General features: G+C 44.9%; 1 protein-coding gene across 1 annotated transcript; it reads right to left on the bottom strand.

The window, feature by feature from the left end:
* Window positions 1-464: 464 nt before the first annotated feature.
* Window positions 465-19,724, bottom strand: LOC8033589 (arf-GAP domain and FG repeat-containing protein 1). Its single transcript, XM_040207592.3, has 9 exons — window positions 19,485-19,724; window positions 15,681-15,774; window positions 13,366-13,722; window positions 11,596-11,752; window positions 10,502-10,567; window positions 6,079-6,432; window positions 5,447-5,612; window positions 3,718-3,964; window positions 465-1,981 (listed from the first exon to the last, which is right to left on the bottom strand). The coding sequence occupies exons 1-9, from the start codon at window positions 19,646-19,648 to the stop codon at window positions 1,937-1,939; spliced, it is 1,650 nt and encodes a 549-aa protein (XP_040063526.1). The 5' UTR covers window positions 19,649-19,724; the 3' UTR covers window positions 465-1,936.
* Window positions 19,725-19,973: the final 249 nt, after the last annotated feature.

Genomic DNA, 19,973 nt, shown 5'->3' with positions numbered 1-19,973 from the left:
TAGCGGCGGCTCATGTCGTTGTATTGAGCACAGATAGACTCCCTGTCGATAACCTGCTGCACATGCAACAACAGACCCTATTGCAATTTACCAGAGTTAGCCAAGCCCTCTGTGAATATAAGGCATACTTTCCATATCATTCTCTGCATTCAGCAGACTTTTATTCAATAGACCAATCTCACCAGCCAGTTTGGCTACACGACCGCAATGTATCGAGATAACTTTAGTCTTTCTACAAATGCGACAACCTCGCTAGAGCTGTGCGCGTGCAGAGCCCGAGAAGTATCCGGCACTGCCGCCAGTCTCTTGTGAACTAAAGCTATGGCGGTTCCGTGCATGTGCAAAATGCTTCGCAAGATCAGTCCATTAAATGCCATTAAAGACCAGAAATATATGTTTGAATTGTGCTCTCGCACGTGTTTGGCGTGCATAGTTCGTAGGCACTTGGGGAAAAATGACGCTGGTTTACGAAAGCATGCTACACTATTTATTGCAAAGACGCAAAAAAAACAAAAAAAAAAACTGCTTGTAATAAACAATTTTTGGAATAGTGGCATATAACACATGCTACATGCTCTTAAAGCCTTCTTTTCTTTTTTTTTATTGTATGTACACACAACTTGGTATTCTTTACTCACTTTCGATACCTCGGGATCTGTGCGACACTACCCGCTACAACGCTTGCATCGCTGGCCTCGAAGACGTCCCCGCTCGGAGACCAAAAACAGATGAACAGATGGATGCACGAGACCAGCTCTTTTACTATACGGGCAGAACGCAGCCAACGTAAACGCTCAAACTGGAAGCACAATTTGGACGAAGTTCTCGACACAGCAAAAGAAATCTGGTCCTTCCCCACGCGTCGCACTAGACAAAGCACCAAGTGCAGCCTGTGTTAGATTAGTAGTAAAAAAAAAAAAAAAAATTAACCGTTATCCCAGTTCAAAAAGTCGTACTGTGTGCCTCGTTGGAATTTCGTCAATGCAGTCTTTGCCTACCTCGAGAAAAACCGCAGTTTACTGTGTCAAGAACGCAATGCTTCCAGACAAAAAAGAAAACGAGATACTTAAAACGTGCCTACAGTAATAATAATAATGCCCCACAATTAGTTCTTTTCTACGGCTCAATAAAAAAAATTTGGCGACCACGAAGTCAACGCTGCGATAAGACGTTCTCAAGTAACGACCACTCTCGTGTTGGGTTACCAGTGGTTGCGAAGGGAGCAAAAGATGCACTTAGAAAAGAGAAAAAGAGAACCCCTCTAGCTCACAACCACTGTTGACATTCCTCCCTCTCCCCCCATCCTTAAAATGTTTCCCCTTGGACATGTCAAAGCCCACGGGGAGATGATGTTTGTTTTTCGGTAAAACCGCCATCTTCAACAACGTCAATCTCGCTGGCAATACGAAAAAGCTGGCATTCTAAACACGTTATGTACCAGGTAACAAGTTAAAGTCGGTTAAAAAAAAAAAAAAAGGATGTAAACTTTGCGCAAAAAGCACTCCAATGTGGCTTCCCGCCGTTGTAGAGAACGGGCGGGAACAAGCGTAACAACACTCGCCAGAAAGAGGAAGAGAGCGGAAGAAAAAAAAAACCTGAAAACTGCTTTGACTCGTGTTTTTCTTTTTACTTCCCTCCGAGCTCTGAACATGTTTCTTCTTCCTCGCGCGACGAGAAAACGAGACTAGACAAAGACGCAGCGCTTCTTTTACAAAAAGAGGAGAAAAAGAAGGGCGGAGAAGAGAAGAAGGTGGGAGAAAGATCACTGCTGAGAGAGCGACGACATCGAAACCGTCCTCTAGGGCGAGAAGATCAATTGCAGGCAAAAACCTAAGCGCGGTTGACGCTGGAACAAAAAAAGCCTCCTCGTCCGTAGTCCCCCGGCTGTTCCCCCAACGCCGCCCCACGGTCGAGCGACTTGTTTCGGTGCCTGCTATCAGAGGAATGGGTTGCTGGAGTTCGTCCTTGGCATTTGGCCGCCCTGCAACAAGCGCCGCAAAGCAATATGAATGTTAAAATCTGCACTCTTAAAACTGAGGGCAACCTTTAGAACTTGTCGGAGAGAAAGTGCAATATTATATAGTCGGATACAGGTTAAGAACACAGCAGATGCTCTGCCTTGAGCACAAACTTTCCGTCTTTAAAAACACTTCGTCGCGTGCAGAGCTTGGCAGTAGGCAACGAGGCACTCGAGAAAAAGGCATATCCCAACTTCCTAACCTGAAACCAACTATAGCGAACGAGCGTATCGGCATTTTTCTACAGTGTCTCTAACCTTCCTTTTAGAATGTGCTTTTGCTGATGCAGAAGAGTACTCCCAGGCAAATACTAATTAAATGCTCCACTTTGTAGGCGACTGGTTCTCATTTCAGGAGCCGTATCTAAATTCAGTGATGTTGCTGATCCCGAACAGCATTTTCTGAGGAAAGGGAACTAAGTGGAGGCAATGAATAGTAGTACTATGCCTACTGACCCTTTGAACATGTAACTGCAAAAATAAGTCCACATATAGTGTGAGGCACTCTGGGACTGATGTAAACTTCTTGCAGGGCTGTGAAACTGCAAGGGTATGTTGCCCTTACGGCTACCTGATGGGGAGAGAGACAAGACTTGATCAGCTACAGGCTTTATCATGAGTAATAAACATATTGGTCACAACAGCAGAAAACCTCAAGGTCAGAACATGGACCAGCACACTTGGACACTACGTTTTGTAAGGGCAAAAGACATAATCCCTGTTTGTGGTTCTAAACTATAAAAAACTACCGATAGTGTCGACAACTATCGATGGTGCACTATCAATAGTTTTGCATCACTAGTAGACGGACACTGAGAGTTAGGTCTTGTCAATAGTACCATCGATAGTCGACTATCCAATAGTTGCCTCTCGGTTCACTATCTTGATACCATCAAAAGTGATATTTGAGAAAACTTTTTGGCAATACGAAAATAACCTGAAAAGGAGATGATGACATATATGTACGGGCAGACAACCCGGGGTGCGCATAAAATGGCAGAAATGCCGTTTTGCTACTTGCCCTGTGCACACATTTTGTATATACCTAGGATTCAAATATCGGGCTTTGAATTTTAGTGTGCCTGCATTTGCAACATAAAAAGAAAATTCAGTTTTCTATTTATTTTATTTTTGTCTGGGAGCTAAGAAAAACAATCACTGAAGACATTTAGCATCAGGATTGTTCGCAAGTCTGTTTCACGTCTGTGCTTGTCATTATTAAAGAATGCGCATTAAATAAGTATTACTAAATAACGCAGCTCGCAAACCAGGGCACAGACTACTACTTCCACAATGTAAGGGCACCACGTCACGTAATAGTGAGGCGCGAGGCGCGAGAGCGCCCGAAAGTCCGAGGCCGCTCGTACTTGGGGCGACCAAAGGCAAGGAGCCCGCCAGCCAAGTGCATCGGTCAAAAAAAGCCCCCCATTTATTATGCACGGCTTTTATAAATACAATCATCGCCGAAAGGGGGCAACACAATTTAGATACAATTCGGTCGCTACATTAGCGCCCTCTACACCATGCTTGTCGCTTTTCAATCCAGACTTCGCACCATTTCGACATTTTTCTCAACCATATGAAACCAGCCAACTTGCCAAGAAACAAGCCTGCAGATTTCCGCGATGACATCTAGCAACACTGTGACTGACCGACACGGAAGGTCAAACCATTGCATTCAATTCAAAAATATCACGCACCAGGAAGGGATTGACCGGAGCCGGCGCAGCCATCTGGGACCAGTCGTGGCTCATGGCACTGCCCACCTTGCCCCAGGCATTGACTCCACCGGGCGGAGAGACCACTCCCCCAGGGGGCGAGGCCACACCCCAGCCGGGGTACACCCCCTTCTGCTGCGCCACCGCTGGCGGGGCCATGGCATAGCCGTTGGGTGGGGCTCCGGTGCCGAACACGCCCCCCATGGGAGCTGCCGGGACCATGCTGCTGCTGCAGAGTTCACGCATTTTTTTATGTTTATATACCGTAGAATACCGTGCATCCGCCCATTCCACATTAAGCGCCTGTATCCAAATTTCTAAGATCTCAGAAAATATCTACAGTACATTTATGTGTAAAATTTATGACCGGACAAGTACACATCCCCCGTTTTTCTGCAATTATCTCTAAATATTGAGTGGGCGCTTGCCCGGTATTTTACGGTAGGTAATTTTTATCAATAAAATTATAAGCATTCAGAGAAATTTGAACAACAGTTGCAGAGCAAAACATTCTGCAACTGTATAGTCTGCTCGAACGTAAGATTGGCAGTATAGATGCTCTGCCTAGAGCAAGTGCTCATTGCCTTCCGGTGTGTCTGGTTTCACGTGCGCCAAACTGTTGCGGAAGGTAGAGAGCTCGTGCTGGAGGCAGAGCACCTGCTGCTGATCTAGAGTTGCAACAGACCATAGTGTGTTCAATCTTAAAAAAAGGAAGCCTCTTCCCGAAACATCTGCGTCGAATGAAGCCTCCATTGCTGTTCAAATTTATTTTGACGTACTCATGACAAGTACAGTGAGAGGTTTATAAACTTCCCCAAGGGGGCACTACGTGGCTCTGACATTGCGCCTCTGCGGTGGCGTTGGTGTCGCCATGGCACACGCGCAGGAACTTCACCTCACACGAATGTGGTTTCTGCACCCGTGCAGTGCCCACACCTGGTGTGGGCAAATGCGGGCTAGTTTGTAAACAGTCTGTTGGTCTATAGCTTCTAAACGTTGGTTCAGACATCTCCGTTTGATTACGACCCAATGCACTAAGACTGCTTGTGACGATGCAGTTGCTACGACAACCCAACGTCCATGCAACGCGTTGCAGTGGAATGCAAGTCGTAACGTGGTCGGTCACATTGAAACTCGTATGTCAGAAACAAGAAACAGCCTTTAATTGACACAACAGATAACACTGGAGCTTCATGGTCACAACCATAGCAGATGTTAAGCATGAAACACATGAGCGGTGAAACTGGGTGCCGCGCGCCACAGGCGCACTGCGCGGCTTTATCTGTATCTATCAGATACGAGCGATGCCGCACCGCGCAAAAGTGACTTAGGGACGCCACCACTGGTTGCTATGATACTACCGCGCGGCGCCCGTTTTCATCTCTCATGTGCCCCCTGCTTTACCCTGGCACAGACATAAGGCCCATTCACACAGGGCTGTTAACTTATGTCTTCTTATGTTACATTACATGTCGCCGAGACTTCCGTGCTTCGTATGTCACGTGCAAAACTACTCCTTCAATTGGTTACCACGCTTTGTGAAAAGCGATCTTCCAGCGACTCTCGACGTAAGCAGATGTCAGCTTCCGTAATGTAACACAACATAAGAAAACGGGGCCGTGTGAACCAGCCTACACTTTCTTATATGAGGGTTTCTAAGGCCACTCGAAAGTCGACTGTCTTTCGAGGTCAATCAGGCAAGAGTACGAACCCCGTGCCGTTGTCCAGGCCTCCAAAGACTCCACCCATGGCTGCTGGTGCCATGCCTTCGAAAGGGTTTGGAGTCCCAAAGGCCGAGTTTTGGGACGGCTGGGGCTGTGGCTGGCCCATGCCCCAGACTGGAGCAGGTGCGGCAAACGGGTTCGAGGTCGCAGATGCTGCGTCGAAAGGCATTGAGGAATGTCAAGAGGAAAGACCAGCCCAGAGGGTGCATTGAAAAGAAAACTGTCAACTTAAATGGTCCTTATATATTGCATATTGAAATAAAATCTACATCTACCATTTTCAGAATTTCTGGTTTGAAAGTTTTTCGGTAAGAACTTGCACGAGCGTGATGAGAAAGTGCAAACGTTCCTTCGAGCCATAAAGCTAGATCAAACTCGTTGGCTCTACCGAGCAACGGCAGCCTGCGCCGAGCTACTAAACATTGCTTCTGGGCCCATTACGGATCATCTTTCACCACCAAGTTCTTACACAGAAGCTTCTCCTTGCTTCTTCCTAATAACACCCCTCATTTCCTCTAGTTTCCTACAAAAAATCCTCGAACCGGGTCTTTGACAAGAGGCACGAGTCCTTCCAAACAAGGTGGATTACCCCTGTTCACCGAGCAGGCAGTTCACTCACCAGGCGGGGCCCCGAAGGCAGATGTCGCGGCACCGTACGTTGGCTGCGGCAGCGGCTGCTGTTGCGGCTGGGGCTGAGGCTGTGGCTGCGGCTGGGAGGGAGTCTCCTGATGGAACAGGTTGTCCAGGTCGGCTAGCGCCGCGTAGCGGTCCGCTGAGGGCACCTTAGTCTGTGGGGGATCTCCCGACGCCCCCGTCACGGGAGAGGCCACGGCTAGGCTCGTGGCTGTGGCCGGCGGCTGCGAGATTGGTGGAAAGGCCGCGACGAATCCGCCGCCTTCTGTCACGGGCATGTGATTGTGGTTGCTGCTGCTGTTGGCAACGGGGGGTGTACAAGGCTGCGGTTCTGCATTGGCTGGAAGAAAAGGCCCGTTTGACTTTTAACAGATGCCACTAGGCTACGGGACCTGGAGCACGTCTTTGATTGGCGCGCTCAACGTCCCATACCGCCCATACGACGGAAGCGGTCCCAAAGTGGCCACAAATTATCTTACAGGAACGGCCGGTTCTACCGTCAGATGTCGCAATCCCGGCGGTTAGTCGTAAAAATTTGGGCAAAAAAGATGAGCGAATGCAAGTGTCGCCGTCACTGCGGTGGCCCAACTCCTTCCTGCCGAAGCTTCCGTGGACTGTCGAACTGGAGAGTGAACTATGGCAAAATGGGTGTCTGTCCCATCCACCTTTTGCCACTGTGCCACCTCCAGGAAGGACTGTGGTAGGCAACAGCATGACGCAAGTGCGACATCATCGGGTGGAAATCGAGGAATCACAGACAAACGGTGAACGCGCCGCTTGGCGAGACGTTTCAGACAACATAACTACCCTAAAATACCGAGGGTGTACCCATGTCGCTATAGGCGCCTACTTTTGAGAAATTTAACAAATCATTGAAGGACACGTTGAGCGCCCACTCTCCTATTTTAAGCAAGTTCCAAAAATATGAGAGACGCATCGAGCGCCCCGTCGCCGAGGTGGCCATTATCTCCGTGACCAGCGGACGGCATGGACATGGCACGGACAAAGCGGCTTTAGCGACGAAGATTATGCTCAGTCTCACAGTGACTTGGCGAACTGTGGAGCCTGTGGCCCCAGCGACCCAACTGAGATCGTCGGAGCAAGGTAGGTGATAACACTACGTTGTTGTGGCCACAAGGGCTTCGTTACCCTACAGCAACAACTCCTCCCGCGACAAAAAGCAGTTCTAGGCTTCTTTTTCTTTTAACGCAACTGAAGTCGTGAGATTCCATCTCTATCGAGAAGATTTGAAAAATAGGGAATAAATAATCACATATTTATGAATTTCAATTTAATTTAAACCAAAAAAAGTGCTGCCACATCCGTATCCACTCCCGATTTTTTTTCTCCTTGTAGCGCCGTGGCCGCTGCGAATCGCAGCCGTGTATTTGGCCGCTTCTGCCCAAACATCGCACTGGGCCCTGGCATTAGCACCCGTCACAGGTTCGCAGGTAAATTGAGTGTATGCTTGTCTTATGAACTTTTACCGAAGAGCTCGCTATTCTAGCAGACGACAATGTTGCAGCAATGGACGGTCATCCGAAGTTGGTTGCTTTTGCAGCAGACAACTCTTGGCCAGCAGATGACAGCCAATTTCTCCAAGCCTCGCATTTGGCGCAATGACAGACGCCCCGTGACGTGTTAACAAAAATAAAAAATCGGCCCTCTATTTTGGCAGGTTAAGGAAATAATGGTACGTAGTATGTGCTGAAAAACATTATTTTGAAATAAATGATTTTAAAGTAAAAATACAGGTGAATAACATTGTTATAGGCACCAACATCCTCAGAGGTATTTCTTCAACGGCCACCAGCTTGGTAGTCATTGCTAGTCATTTCTTCGCTTTTCGGCTTGTCGCCTTGCTTGCCGGGGCCTCTTTTGTGACCCGTCGTGTTGTTCGGTCCACAAAGTATTTAAGCGACGTAAATTTCCCTCAGCCACTTCATGGTGTTTCACCCAGGGTTTAATTCATAGGACTTCAAAATATTGGCTCATGCGATGCTACCACCATTGAATGAAAGAACAGCATCCAATGTCGCCATTTTGTCGTTCAAAAACACAGGCGCATGAAAGTATACTACACGGAAAAAACATGCACAGCGTCTTGGGATTGTCTTGGTTCAAAAAGAGCTTTGCAATACAGTAAAACCTCGTTATAACAAAGTTGAAGGAGCGATCGCAATTCTTTCGTTATAACCATTAGTTTGTTATAGCCAATGTCCATTTCTTCCCACTATTAGCAAGCAAGGGGAATTATGATTGCTTTGCATTAGTTTGTTATATCCCATTTTGTTATAACGAGGTTTTACTGTAGTTAAAAGATCATTTTTAAAAGGTAGCTCATTCCAGGGATGCTTTTAAATCTGGTATTAATTTTTATTGTTGGAAAATTTATCGATTAATGGGGAGTGTATCTTCAAAAGGGGCGTGGTCACCCGCTACTTGCTTTCGGACAAAATTACAGGAGTACACTTGAGACTGCTTACGTGTAGGAAAGCGAAGGCATTATAGTCCCACGGAAGAAATGTTTTCGAGTAATATTTCCATTCGTATTAAAGTCTAGTATGTCGAGGACGACGTCCTGGATATCGAAGCCAAGTAAGGCATCTAGGAGGACCTTAAGGATGACGTCGAGAACAACGTTTAGAAGACGTCTATACAACCTCTAGGACGACACGAAGAATGACGTCTACAACCTCTAGAACGACCTCAATGACGACACCTAGAGAACGACGTCTAGAATGATGCCTAGAGGACAACGTCTAGGATGACCTCTAGGACGACCTCAAGGACGGCATCGTCCTTGAGTATATGTTTGAGCGGCACGTGCTCATGACATATTTTTATGGCCATCTTTTAGGCACAAGGACGCCGCTTTTTCGTGCAATGGGACAACTATGGCTTTTGCCTTAAAAGATTTTTTCAGCCCGAAATATGACTTTCTAAAAAAAGTGTGACAAAGGAAAATGCAGAGAAAAATATAAACTTTTCAAATTGCGAAAAAACTAAAATGGAATTTTTTTCCCCCTTACCCTGTGCTTTTAAAGGGGGCACTCTGGCAAATTTTTGAGCTACCCCAACTACTATATTTTCGGAATCATTGGCCATTACCCTTTTTCGTATGCTATTTAGTATTGCGAAATTCAGAATAGTTATTGTGAAATCGGCAAGTGAAAAAGATGCCAAAACCAACGCTCAAATATACCCCTGCTTTTCAGTGCAGTGACATTAGGGGAAGGCAGGCATACAGGTCAGGCAGCCAGTCTAAAAATTGAGTATGCCGAGCATTTGTTTCGTGCTGCTGCGCGGGTGCTGGAGTGAGCATCCAGAGCATTCATTTGACACCATGAAACTGCTTTTAATCAGTTAGGAACCAAATCTACAGTCAAAAGAGTGAACTCCTGCCTTCCACTGATGTCACTTTTTCATTATTACAAGTAGAGGCTTTCACTGACGTCACTTTTTCGTTGTTGCCAGAGGAGGCTTTCATTTTAAAAAAATGCGGTCAGGACCAAACTTGTAAATTCAATAACTTTGTGAAAAAAACTTAATTCGACCCAATATTTGGATTACTATTTCAGCTAGGTATGTTTGTTGGTCCGTTTAGGAACTTTTGAGGCAAATCGATGACCACAAAAAAATCACCAAAGTACCCTTTTAAGGAATTGCCCGGCCCTCGAACACATTTCGTCCATCAGATATATGCGGAGCGCAAGTTCGTTTGCTTCTTGCACAGGGGTTGCGATGATGTCAAAACGCCGAGCTCTTATTGGCTAAATTGAACAAAATAGTAAGTAAACCTGAAGGCATCTAGCATTGAGGTCTGCCCACTATCCTTTCAATCAAAGCTCAGCGTCGTTCTGACACCACCGCAATCCCTGCGCAAGAAGCAGACAACTTGCTCTCCACACTGACATCAACAAACATGCTGTGGCCTGTGGTCCGTTTTCAAATGGTGAAACCAGGAAAGGGGTTAGGCCTAGGCAGGGTTGTGCCAGCTTTTATGCCAAGTGCCGCCAACCCGTAAACTCCGTTGAGTGTCGCATGGCACTTTTTCGTCGGCGAAAACAATGTTAAAGTTCTGTTTTGAAGTGCTCGGCTTACTCTTCGAACGACGGCCATTCTGAGTCCAATGCTCGAACAGAGCAAGGGCCCACCCGGCTGTATGCGCCTTCTGCATTTTCGCTCTTGGACCTAGCAAGTGCCCGTCCCCCCAGTTTTCCACGACCATCTCCCAATCTTGAGTGGGCGCTCGCTAGGTATTTTACGGTAGGCTGCCGCGTATTATAAGAGAAACGTTGCCACACGTTTTTATGCTTTGGTTCAGTTTCAACAGTGTGAAGAAGAGCACTAAAACACAGTATAGATGTGGGGGCAGAGTAGCTCGTCTCAAGAGGCAGATATCTCACCTGAGAAGACGCTGTCAAAGTTGGCAAAGTTTCCATTTGCAGAGAATGGGGATGCTTTTGCAGGAACTGCGAGAATGAAAGAAAAAAATGTTGATTCAATTGTGCTTCTTCAATCGAGATGTTTCTCATAATTAAATTTGGCCAGTTACTCAAACCTCAAACAACACAGGTCGACATTCAAAAACGGTATGACATTTTGGACCATATGGCACCCTCCTTCGTTTATTCGAGTCACTCTAGCCTTTACAAGATTTTAAGTCTTACCACGTGATATCAGCCATTTGTGTTTCATCCTAGCAAACTTGCCATCAAGCTTTATCTTTTTTACGGTGGCAGAAATAAAATAAATTATCTTCCAATCCAAATTGAGGATTTTTGGAACATTGTGTATTTGGTCTTAGTCCCTAAAGCCCTCAGCATACCTGCAGTACCAGGTTTCCTAAGCTTCCACTCCTTAATATGTAATGGCATCGTAAGAGAAAGGGCATCATGGTGAAACTTGCTTAGGCAGCTTCTTGACAGGATCACATACTCACATCCATGAATGAGGTGCTCATTTATTTATTTATATTAGTCATCAACACTGTTCACCCTGGTCAGGGTGGTTACAGGAGTGGAAAGAAAAAAAAAAAAAACATTTCCCGTTACTGTACGCACATAAATGAATTAGCACCATAACACGAGCTCAAGTTGTAACATTGGACTTTTTACACTTTCTGGGAATGCTCAAGCAACAACAATCTGTGACGCAAGCGGCTAAAAATGCACCAATGAGGACAGCAAGGCTAGAAGCAAAATGAAGCATGTTTATCACTAAAAAAAAAAAAAAGCGAGACATCAAGCTTCATAAATTATATCAGAATGCCTAACACTAGGCACATTCGATTTAGCTACATCACACCCTGCTCACGTGTAAAAAGTGTGGCAACAATGCGAGGCAATGCAGGACCACAACGTCAGCAGTGCGAATGTGGATACTTTGTGAACGGTCTGTACAAGCAACCGATGCTATGGAACGTCACACACTCGGGAACATTTGGCGGTGTCTTTACGACGAACCGAATGCAGTCTGACAGAACGGTGGACAGCACTACCTGTGGGGGTTGATCCGACGGAGCCAGAGCTGAAGGGGTCCCCTCCAAAAGCTCCGAAAATGTCTACGTTGGACTTGAACAGTGGCTGGCTGCCAGTGGTCGTGGCGGCCGCAGACGAGATTGGCGTTGGCCACGTCGCCGAGCTTGGAGTGGAAGGCTGTTGGGCAACACGAAGCATGACAAAAAAATGTTAAGCAGACTCTACAAAAAGCTTTATTTATTTGCGCAAGATCCACACTAGAGCCTGGCTTACATGTTTGCATTTGAGCGTGATTAACCGCATTGCGAGCGCTTGTGACGGTCTATGAGGAGGGAGCACACTCAGATATTGGCATCATCTATCAAGTGGCCTTAGAACACTTGTCTGCGTACAAGCAGACTGAAGGTTTTGCAGTATTTGCTAAATCAAATCTCTTCGCCGCCTATGAGAAATTATCTCTCGTAATACTGTCAGAATTATTTCAAGCACACGGTGAAAAAGAAGAATGCATAAAATATATGCAGATCAAAAATGTTTCTGGGCTAGCCAGTAGGTGGCGCCAGTGTTCTCCTTTTATAAGCGGCCACAAGCTGTTATAATGCGGTCGAGTGCACTCAAACGCATCTGTGCGAACCATCCCCATAGGTGCTGATCTCCCAACGTTCAACTTGCATTTGTCAGTAAGCAACGATAAAAGAAGACCAGGGTGGTAGGCAATGAAACGGTCACGCACGGCTTCCACGAGAGATTAGCTGCCCTACCGCGAAAAGATAAAACCGCGTCGTTTCAAGACGTAACTATAAAGCTTTTTTGACTCGTGATCTGGCAAAAGTGGGCCGTGCGGTGGTTTTCTGGAACCTCCTGTCAATGACAGCGAACGATATGACTCGCGGCACGGCCACTTGCAGACTGCAACTGTTTTGATTGAGTTAAACATACCCGTGTAACGAGGTGTTACACCGTCACATCAGTGAAATACGAGTGCATTGCATGGAAAGGAATGTAATGTGCAGGTGTCTGTGACTATTCACTTGCCAATTGTTCTGAGGGATATTTTACTTCTGAGCAGCCCTAGCATGATTACATTAAGAAATTTGAGCCAAGACTATAAAACAAATCCCTCGTCTCAAGCAAAAACTGTGCAGCAGCTGGCCTTTGTTGAGGATTATAAGCAACACTATAATCCATTTCATACACAACATACGACACTGCAAAAAGTGCTGATGCAAACATTGACATGGCACAACACAGAGGAAACAAACAACAGTCAGTTTTTGTAGTTATTTTTGTAGTTTTGTAGACTTGCAAGTCCGTCACCAAAACCAATAGCGCAGTGGAATGTACTCATCTTCGACACCAATTAGGCAGCAAAATTTCGTCTTCATCAATGCACTTCGAGCACATTGCAGAAATACACTGGTCCCATATTCCCGCTAACTTTGTTGCACCTATACACTTAACACCTTATTTGTGCAAGCTGTCTCGCAAGCGCATCCTTATACTCTGTTCACTCCTAAGCCGACAGTGCAGTGGGAGCTACGCGCTCTCCAGACCGATCAATCGCCTCCCTTTTATCACCTGACCTTGCTGCCTGTGCGTGGGTGTGGGCGGGACCGTGATCATGCGACGAAAAATAAAATGTATGACAGGTTCAACAAGCATGTAGCTTCCGCCGCACCATCAGCTTTGGGGGTGAACGGAGTATAGCTAAAGCCACGCGCTCGTGCCAGAATTTCGCACGACGTTGCAGACGGGGCACAACTGCAACCAGACGACAAAGTAGAATGCACCTGTGACTTGTGAATGACTAGAGGCAGGCTGTTCTTGCCCAAAAGACTTGAAAGGGGCTTCGTGTCCGGCACGGCCGAATTGGAGTGGACCAAGTTATTGGCTGCGACGATGTTGTTGGCTACCACGTTGTTGGAAACCACGCTGTTGGGGGCCACGCTGTTGCCGACCGGAGACTGGACAACCCTGCTCTGCTGGCGTTCGGCGTTCATCTTCTGCATGGCGATCTCGGGGTCGACGTACCAGCGCTTGCGCTCATACTTCTGGATCATCAGGTCTCTCGTGCGTTGCTCGTCCCTCGAGTCCGGCTCCATCGGGCACCGCGAGTCGTACAGGCCCAGCCAGACGTACTTGCAGTACTGAACAGACGACGAACACGACGGACAAAGGTCAAGTTTGGGAATTTTGCGTGCCAAACCAACGAAGGGAATGATTTCAACCACCTGGGGGGACGTTTTGGGATGCAAACAATATCTCAGTTTCCCGGCGTGTTTTCCGCAATAAACCTCCGTCAAAGTGTGAGCACTTTGGCTAGGATTCGAACCTGCCGACTGGGTAATCGCAGGCCGACACTTTGTCTCGGAGCCACCGAGCTGGCTAGAAACGACACGTGCCGACTCAGTCTCCTCGGAAAGCACTAGGCCACTCAGTTAAAGTGCAACTAATTTTATCTTGCGGTTGGCAGCTGGCCTGACTGCCTGGTGGCAAGGCCGATGAAGCGAAAGTATGCAGATACCCCATTGAGAGCGGAAACAATGGGAAAAGCTTGTGAAACTATGCAGGGCAAAGATAAGACTTGTATTAGCCGGAAAGCACAAAATACCGTCGGCGTTACAATGACCTGCTGCTATCAGTGAGGTATAGAACTTCTGCTCTCTGCTCATTTTTGGAAGCAGTTTTGCCAATTACTGCACAAACCTTGAATGGTAGCGTGACAGCGTTATGTGTATACACGAAGATCCCACGTTTAGCCTTCAATTAACAATATTTTGCTCGGTTCAGATTAAACAAACATTATGTTTGCTACTAACATGCGACTAGGTTTTGTTGCCTGCTTGAATGTGATAACTGTGCACACAAGGGCATTGTCAAAAACAAGATAAACACACCATGCAACGTATAAACCTTCTAAATAGACACAAAACTACCTTTTCGGTATCAAACTTTACGTATAGTTTCAACATGTTTAATGAACCTTTTTTGGAAATATGGGTTTGAGAGTAAATAAATTTGGTGCCTTCCCTCTCTTTCTACAGGCCAAGCAGAGGGGGAAGATTGCTTCTTCCTACAGGCAAAAGGTAATCCACAATAGGGAAAAAAAGCCATGTTTGGAGAAGCCATATCTAGGTCAAAGCATCCCAAAGAGCCTACAAGATGTAGCTGATGTTTTTGGGTAAGAATGCATTCAAAGAGTGTGGTCGAGCGGATATGAAAAGCATGCGAGTGCATAGTTTTCTAGCCACTCAATCTCGAACCCAGATGTGCACCCAGGTGTCAGCAAATATTTGAAAAAAAGACAGTTTAATTTTACAATTTTGTCAAAAACTACCTGATTCGGTATGAAACTGTATGCAGTATTGCAATGCATTATTTAAGTTCGGACAGGTTTATATTACTGTTCGTCAAAATTAAGACCAGAAAAAAAATTACCTCATTCGGTACAAAATTATCTGGTGTTGCACTGTTTTTTTTATTTTTGTCAAATATTTTTATTTTATTTTTGTCAAAATTAAAAGCAATTGTCCTCATCCAGTATGAGAATGTATCTGGCGTTGCAATGTTTTATACGAGTTCAAACAGCAAAATGGTTTTAACCCAACAGGAATCAAGAATACTTGTAATTGAAGTTGGCAGCGACAAGAGATTTACATTTTTGTATGTAACCCCTCTAAACTCAAACATACCCAGGCCGCCAATATGGGGATAATTCTCTGGGGATAATTCTCTAGAGAAAATTTACCTGATCCCAAGTTTGATTGGCTACCCATCTTAACCAGAAAACCACGCTACTTCCTCCAGAGAAGGAACTTTCCTGTAAATATTACCTTTTTTCGAATAACCAAAGGGATAGAAAATTTACGTTCTATTGAAAAAGCTTCAGAAATCAAAGTGAAATATGCGTGCATTCTAGGCTTTCTGCTTCAATAAAAATTGCATTGTATATTGAAGCAGACAACCTTTTGTTTCTGAATTGCAACGTTTCTTCACATGCAAAAATTGTATCACGCTAAACAAAAAAATTTCATTTTTTTTTCTTTTTTTCATTTATCAAAACAATAATGTGCCATAACCTTGAGGTTATAAAACTGACACTCACCTCATTTCCCTTGTTTTTTATTTGCTCTATTTCTTCTGGTGTGAATGTCGTCATGGTGATGGATTTGACACGATGGGGGGGATTCAAGCCGCGTCTTGGGTGGCCAAAGAGAAACGAAAAAGAAAACACAGAAATGAGCAAACGGCAGCAATCTCCTGTAACAGCAGTCGAAAAAAACAAGAAAACATACCTTCCATTTCAGAGCTTACAGATGTTCAAATATAATTTTTTAGGCTGTGCACTCCATCAACAGATGCCCTTTGTCGAAAATTTCTCCAGGACGATTGTATTGGCTACCATGCTCCATTAGAGAACAACTCTACCTCTATAGGCATTCTAAACTCAACTCAGACGAAGTGCATTTCATATGCCAGCACACAATACGGGGACCTTACAGACATAACTTTAAGAAGCTCCTAAAAAGAAAAAAAAATTTTTTTTTGGCAGTTTGGAAGGGACACGCATGTCAAAAATAAATTGTACGCATAAAAAAATTTATAAGAGCAATATTGACGATGAGAGATTTATTTTAAATTCTGCGCAAGAAGTCTATGACGTCACTGGTCATTCTGGAATGACCATCTCGGACCTAAGGGCGAGGCCACTCCACCTCTCCTCCACGTGCCTGAAATGCCGAGAGAGAAAGCAAGTGGAAAGGAGGTGATTGCCAACTAAATCGCGTCTCGCACTGTCAATATTGCTAAAAAAAAATTTTTCGCGTAAAATTTCTTTTTTGACACGTGTGTCCCAATTAGTTTGTTTAAAAATAACTTTTCTTTTCAGGGGCCCTTTGGCATTGACCACAGCATCTAAAATACTCTTTGAAAATCGAAGCAAAACTTTGACCGTTTTCTGGGTAATATTTGTAGATCCTACATGCAGAGAAGACAAACTGTCAAACTGGTTCATGTCCTAGAGAAGCATATTTATTAATATTAAATTCAGTTCAGTCAATAATCCTCAAAGGCACTTTATGAGGTGTGTTACATCAGTGAAAATTGCCAAATAAAAGTTCTATTAATAATGGATATGCCATTCCTAATGGATCCCTGTGACCAGTGTTGGGTAAAGTATATTTAATAAGTACTTTGAGTACAAAGTAAATGAAACGTGATGTCCTTCAAATAAAATGGTAAGTACACTGGGTGCAATGTACTTGAAAAAAAGTACTATAAATACAATGTACTTTCAAATTAGAGTACAAGTATTTTAACCAAATCTTTCATGATGCCCTTTCATTCCCCTAAACAGTGATTTTTTTAACTTATATGCATCGCCCAGGGGTAATCAGGGGTCCATGACCCTATTTTCAAAAACAGCAGCAAATATTTGATAAAGCCAAGTGGCCACAGAGTAGTTATTTTCAAAAATGCAGCCAAATTCGGAAGTCCCTTTTCTGAATTTGGTGCTGCTTGCACTGGATTGTTGCACTCAAGGGGGTTAAATGTACTAGGAGTGAGCATGACGTCAGCCCCGTAGCTTCCGCAAGCAATCCTCTCATAGAGGAGTGTCCTCTCCTTAATGAAACAAACAGTAAGTGTGCAAGCGAGCTGGTGATAATTAATCATAATGTGACAGCTGAGATGGTGGTGCGAAAAAAATTAGGCAACTTTCAAGTCGAAGGTAAAGACAAAAGAGAATGTCTCAAAACATTGTGACGTTTTCCTCTGTTGTCTTTTTCTTCGACCTGAAAGTTTAATTTTTCCGCACCACAGTCTCAAGTGCTACAATATGATTCATTTTGCTCCCCTAATATTTTTAAGCTCCTCGCTTGTACTGACCGATTGAGAACTAGAAAGAGATTAAAAATCTAAAAAAAAAAAAAAAAAAAAAAAAAAACCGCCCCTTTCTTTTCCAAAAAAAAACAAAAAACGGAGCGATGCGTTTTTTGCTTTGGTTTGTGCTGACCGACCGAGAAGTAGTGAGCGTTCAAAAACCTACAGGAAAGCCGCCCCCAAAACAAATGTAGCGGTGCATTGTCTGCTTGCGTTTCTAGTGAGAGTAGAATATCCCTCCCAGTTTTTCTTCGAAGTTGACAGAGCATCATTTCATGATACAAATTTAACAAACCAAATTTGGGGAATGTACTTTGAGGTCGAGAATTGTACTTTCCTTGAAAAGTACCAGAAAAAATTACTTCAAGCAAAGTACAAGTACATAGTAAGAGAATGTACTTCAAGTAAAGTACAAGTTTCCTGAACCTACTTGAAGTAGTGCTTTAAGTACAATGTACCTGAAGTACTTTCCAACACTGCCTATGACAGTGATGAGTATAAATGTTCTGATTCAGATCTTCTAGAGTAGCTTCAGTTGCATGCTTTAGCCCAGAACTATACTTGCTCATTCACAATCTTTTCTAAGAGCTCAGAGCACAAAGGTCATGGTGACTTGCGCTAGGGACACACATTGTATGACAAGCCCAGGATAGAGTGAATTGTGACCTACTTCACAGATATAGCACCTTCTGTACCTATTGCACCTTCTTTGTTCTTGACAACATGAGGACCAATTTATATTATGCCAACATCAGTAAAGGGCTCAAATCCAATCAGGACCAATTTATATTATGCTAACATCAGTAAAGGGCTCAAATCCAATCAGTCACACAAAAGTCAGCTCCATTCAAATTTTCATCACTTAGTCGCAGTTCGTCACCTAACGATCTACACTATCCCTTTGGCTGAAGCTAAGCACAAGAGCAGTTTGTGTTCATGGTAAACAGAACAAAACTGAACAGAACAATGTGTGACAACATGCGAGCAGTGATTTCAGTAACACGCGAGTTGGTTGCTCATATTAACACACACTACAGTGTGCGCTGTAGTGTGTGTTTTGACGAAATTACAGTGATCATTCTTAAAAAGTCGTTTATCTAAGTTCCTTAACCGTAAACAGGTGTGGATTCCAATTCCTCTCGAGGTTTTCTTTCTTTTTTTTTTTCCTAACGCTTTATTCTGAGACTTTCAGATGTTAACCTATGGAGAACATACGCACACACCTTCAAGCCAGGTGCATGTGTCACGGGGCGTCATCACAAAATGCTTGGACGGTTTTCTATGCGTGCGATTGAGCGCACCGGCCAACATCCCTCACACGCGAACTTGGCTCGTTGCTCTGATTGCGCAGTGCCGGAATTCAAACAGCTGATAGGCATTCTGGCTGAGGAATGTCTATGAGCGATAACTGTCATCGATCGGAAATCGAAATATTGGTAACACTCACAAGAAAAAAAAAAAAGGAAAAAAAGAAAGGAATTTCATGCACTCGATACGTAGACACCGCCTGTCCGTTTGCCATATACGCATATTTCATATTATTTTTGCCAATCCCAGATGTGCCGAAGTTGGTTTTATTTGCTTAGTTTTTCTCCTAGCAACGATTTCACGAGAAGCTTTTGGATTTAAGAATACAAGCTACCTCAACGATTACGGCTGAGTAGTCGCATTGTGTTCGAGGGCACTTCGGATGATATTGAACATTAAAATGTCACGCGCTTAGGCGGCGTCGCGCATTCAATGTGCCTCTGTAACGAGCGCAGACTAGCACATGAGTGCGTCGAGGAAACGGTCGTTCCTAATTAGTCATTAAACGGCCCACGTAGTACGCCGGCGGCCGACCCGTACATTCGCGGCGCTGGGACCTCGTTAGCAACACGAACAACCTAAATCGCTGCCGAACTCGGCCCGGAGCTGAATAAAAGGTACGAAGCAGCAAATGAATGAAGGGCACGACAGAGCAGGGCCGAAATGTAGCCCTAACTACGCATACTTCACAACTGACACTGGGTCACAAAACGGCACTTACAGGATTCCGCTGCACGACGTACAAACGAAGGATCCTACTGTCATGTTTATGTAAGTTGGCCCCCGCTGGTGGCAGTCGAAACATTGCTTATTCGCTGGCAAAGCGGCGAGTTCTCGAAGAGTTTTTAAATTCTTCTCCTCTTGCGTTCTCTTTCTGGCGGCCATTTTGAATCGCCAACCGGAAGTCGCCGAGCATCAGCGATCGTGACGCCGCCCTGGTGATGCCAGTGTGGCGGATGTCATTGATCAGCGGTCTCCTTTCTATTTTGTTTTATTTCTAGTTTTCCGCTGTTGCGTGCATTCTCTTAACACCCGTTGGCACCTCCTTCGAATACATTTCACTCGGACTACAACACGAATAATTTTTGTTCCGCTAACACCTAGGGGGGCACGTGATTATGGGATTATGGGCGGGAGTTTGAAAGGTTTCAAAGTCCCCGCAGTAGTAGTGCGCGCGTGGGCAACCCTCTGTGGCGCGTTGAAGGTTTCT

The sequence above is a fragment of the Ixodes scapularis genome, unplaced genomic scaffold (genome assembly GCF_016920785.2).
Source record: "Ixodes scapularis isolate PalLabHiFi unplaced genomic scaffold, ASM1692078v2 PGA_scaffold5__190_contigs__length_132052651, whole genome shotgun sequence".
Lineage (NCBI taxonomy): Eukaryota > Metazoa > Arthropoda > Arachnida > Ixodida > Ixodidae > Ixodes > Ixodes scapularis.
Note: the sequence above shows the minus strand (reverse complement) of the source record. Positions and strands in the feature narration are given on the sequence as shown.

Excerpts from the sequence above, each read along its gene's own strand:
- LOC8033589 (XM_040207592.3), bottom strand. The coding sequence starts at position 19,648 with ATGGCCGCCAGAAAGAGAACGCAAGAGGAGAAGAATTTAAAAACTCTT. Across the intron at positions 5,613-6,078 it reads TGCCTTCGGGGCCCCGCCTG|CATCTGCGACCTCGAACCCG; the intron begins GTGAGTGAACTG and ends CTTTCGACGCAG. Across the intron at positions 1,982-3,717 it reads CTCCGGTCAATCCCTTCCTG|GGCGGCCAAATGCCAAGGAC; the intron begins GTGCGTGATATT and ends CGCTTGTTGCAG.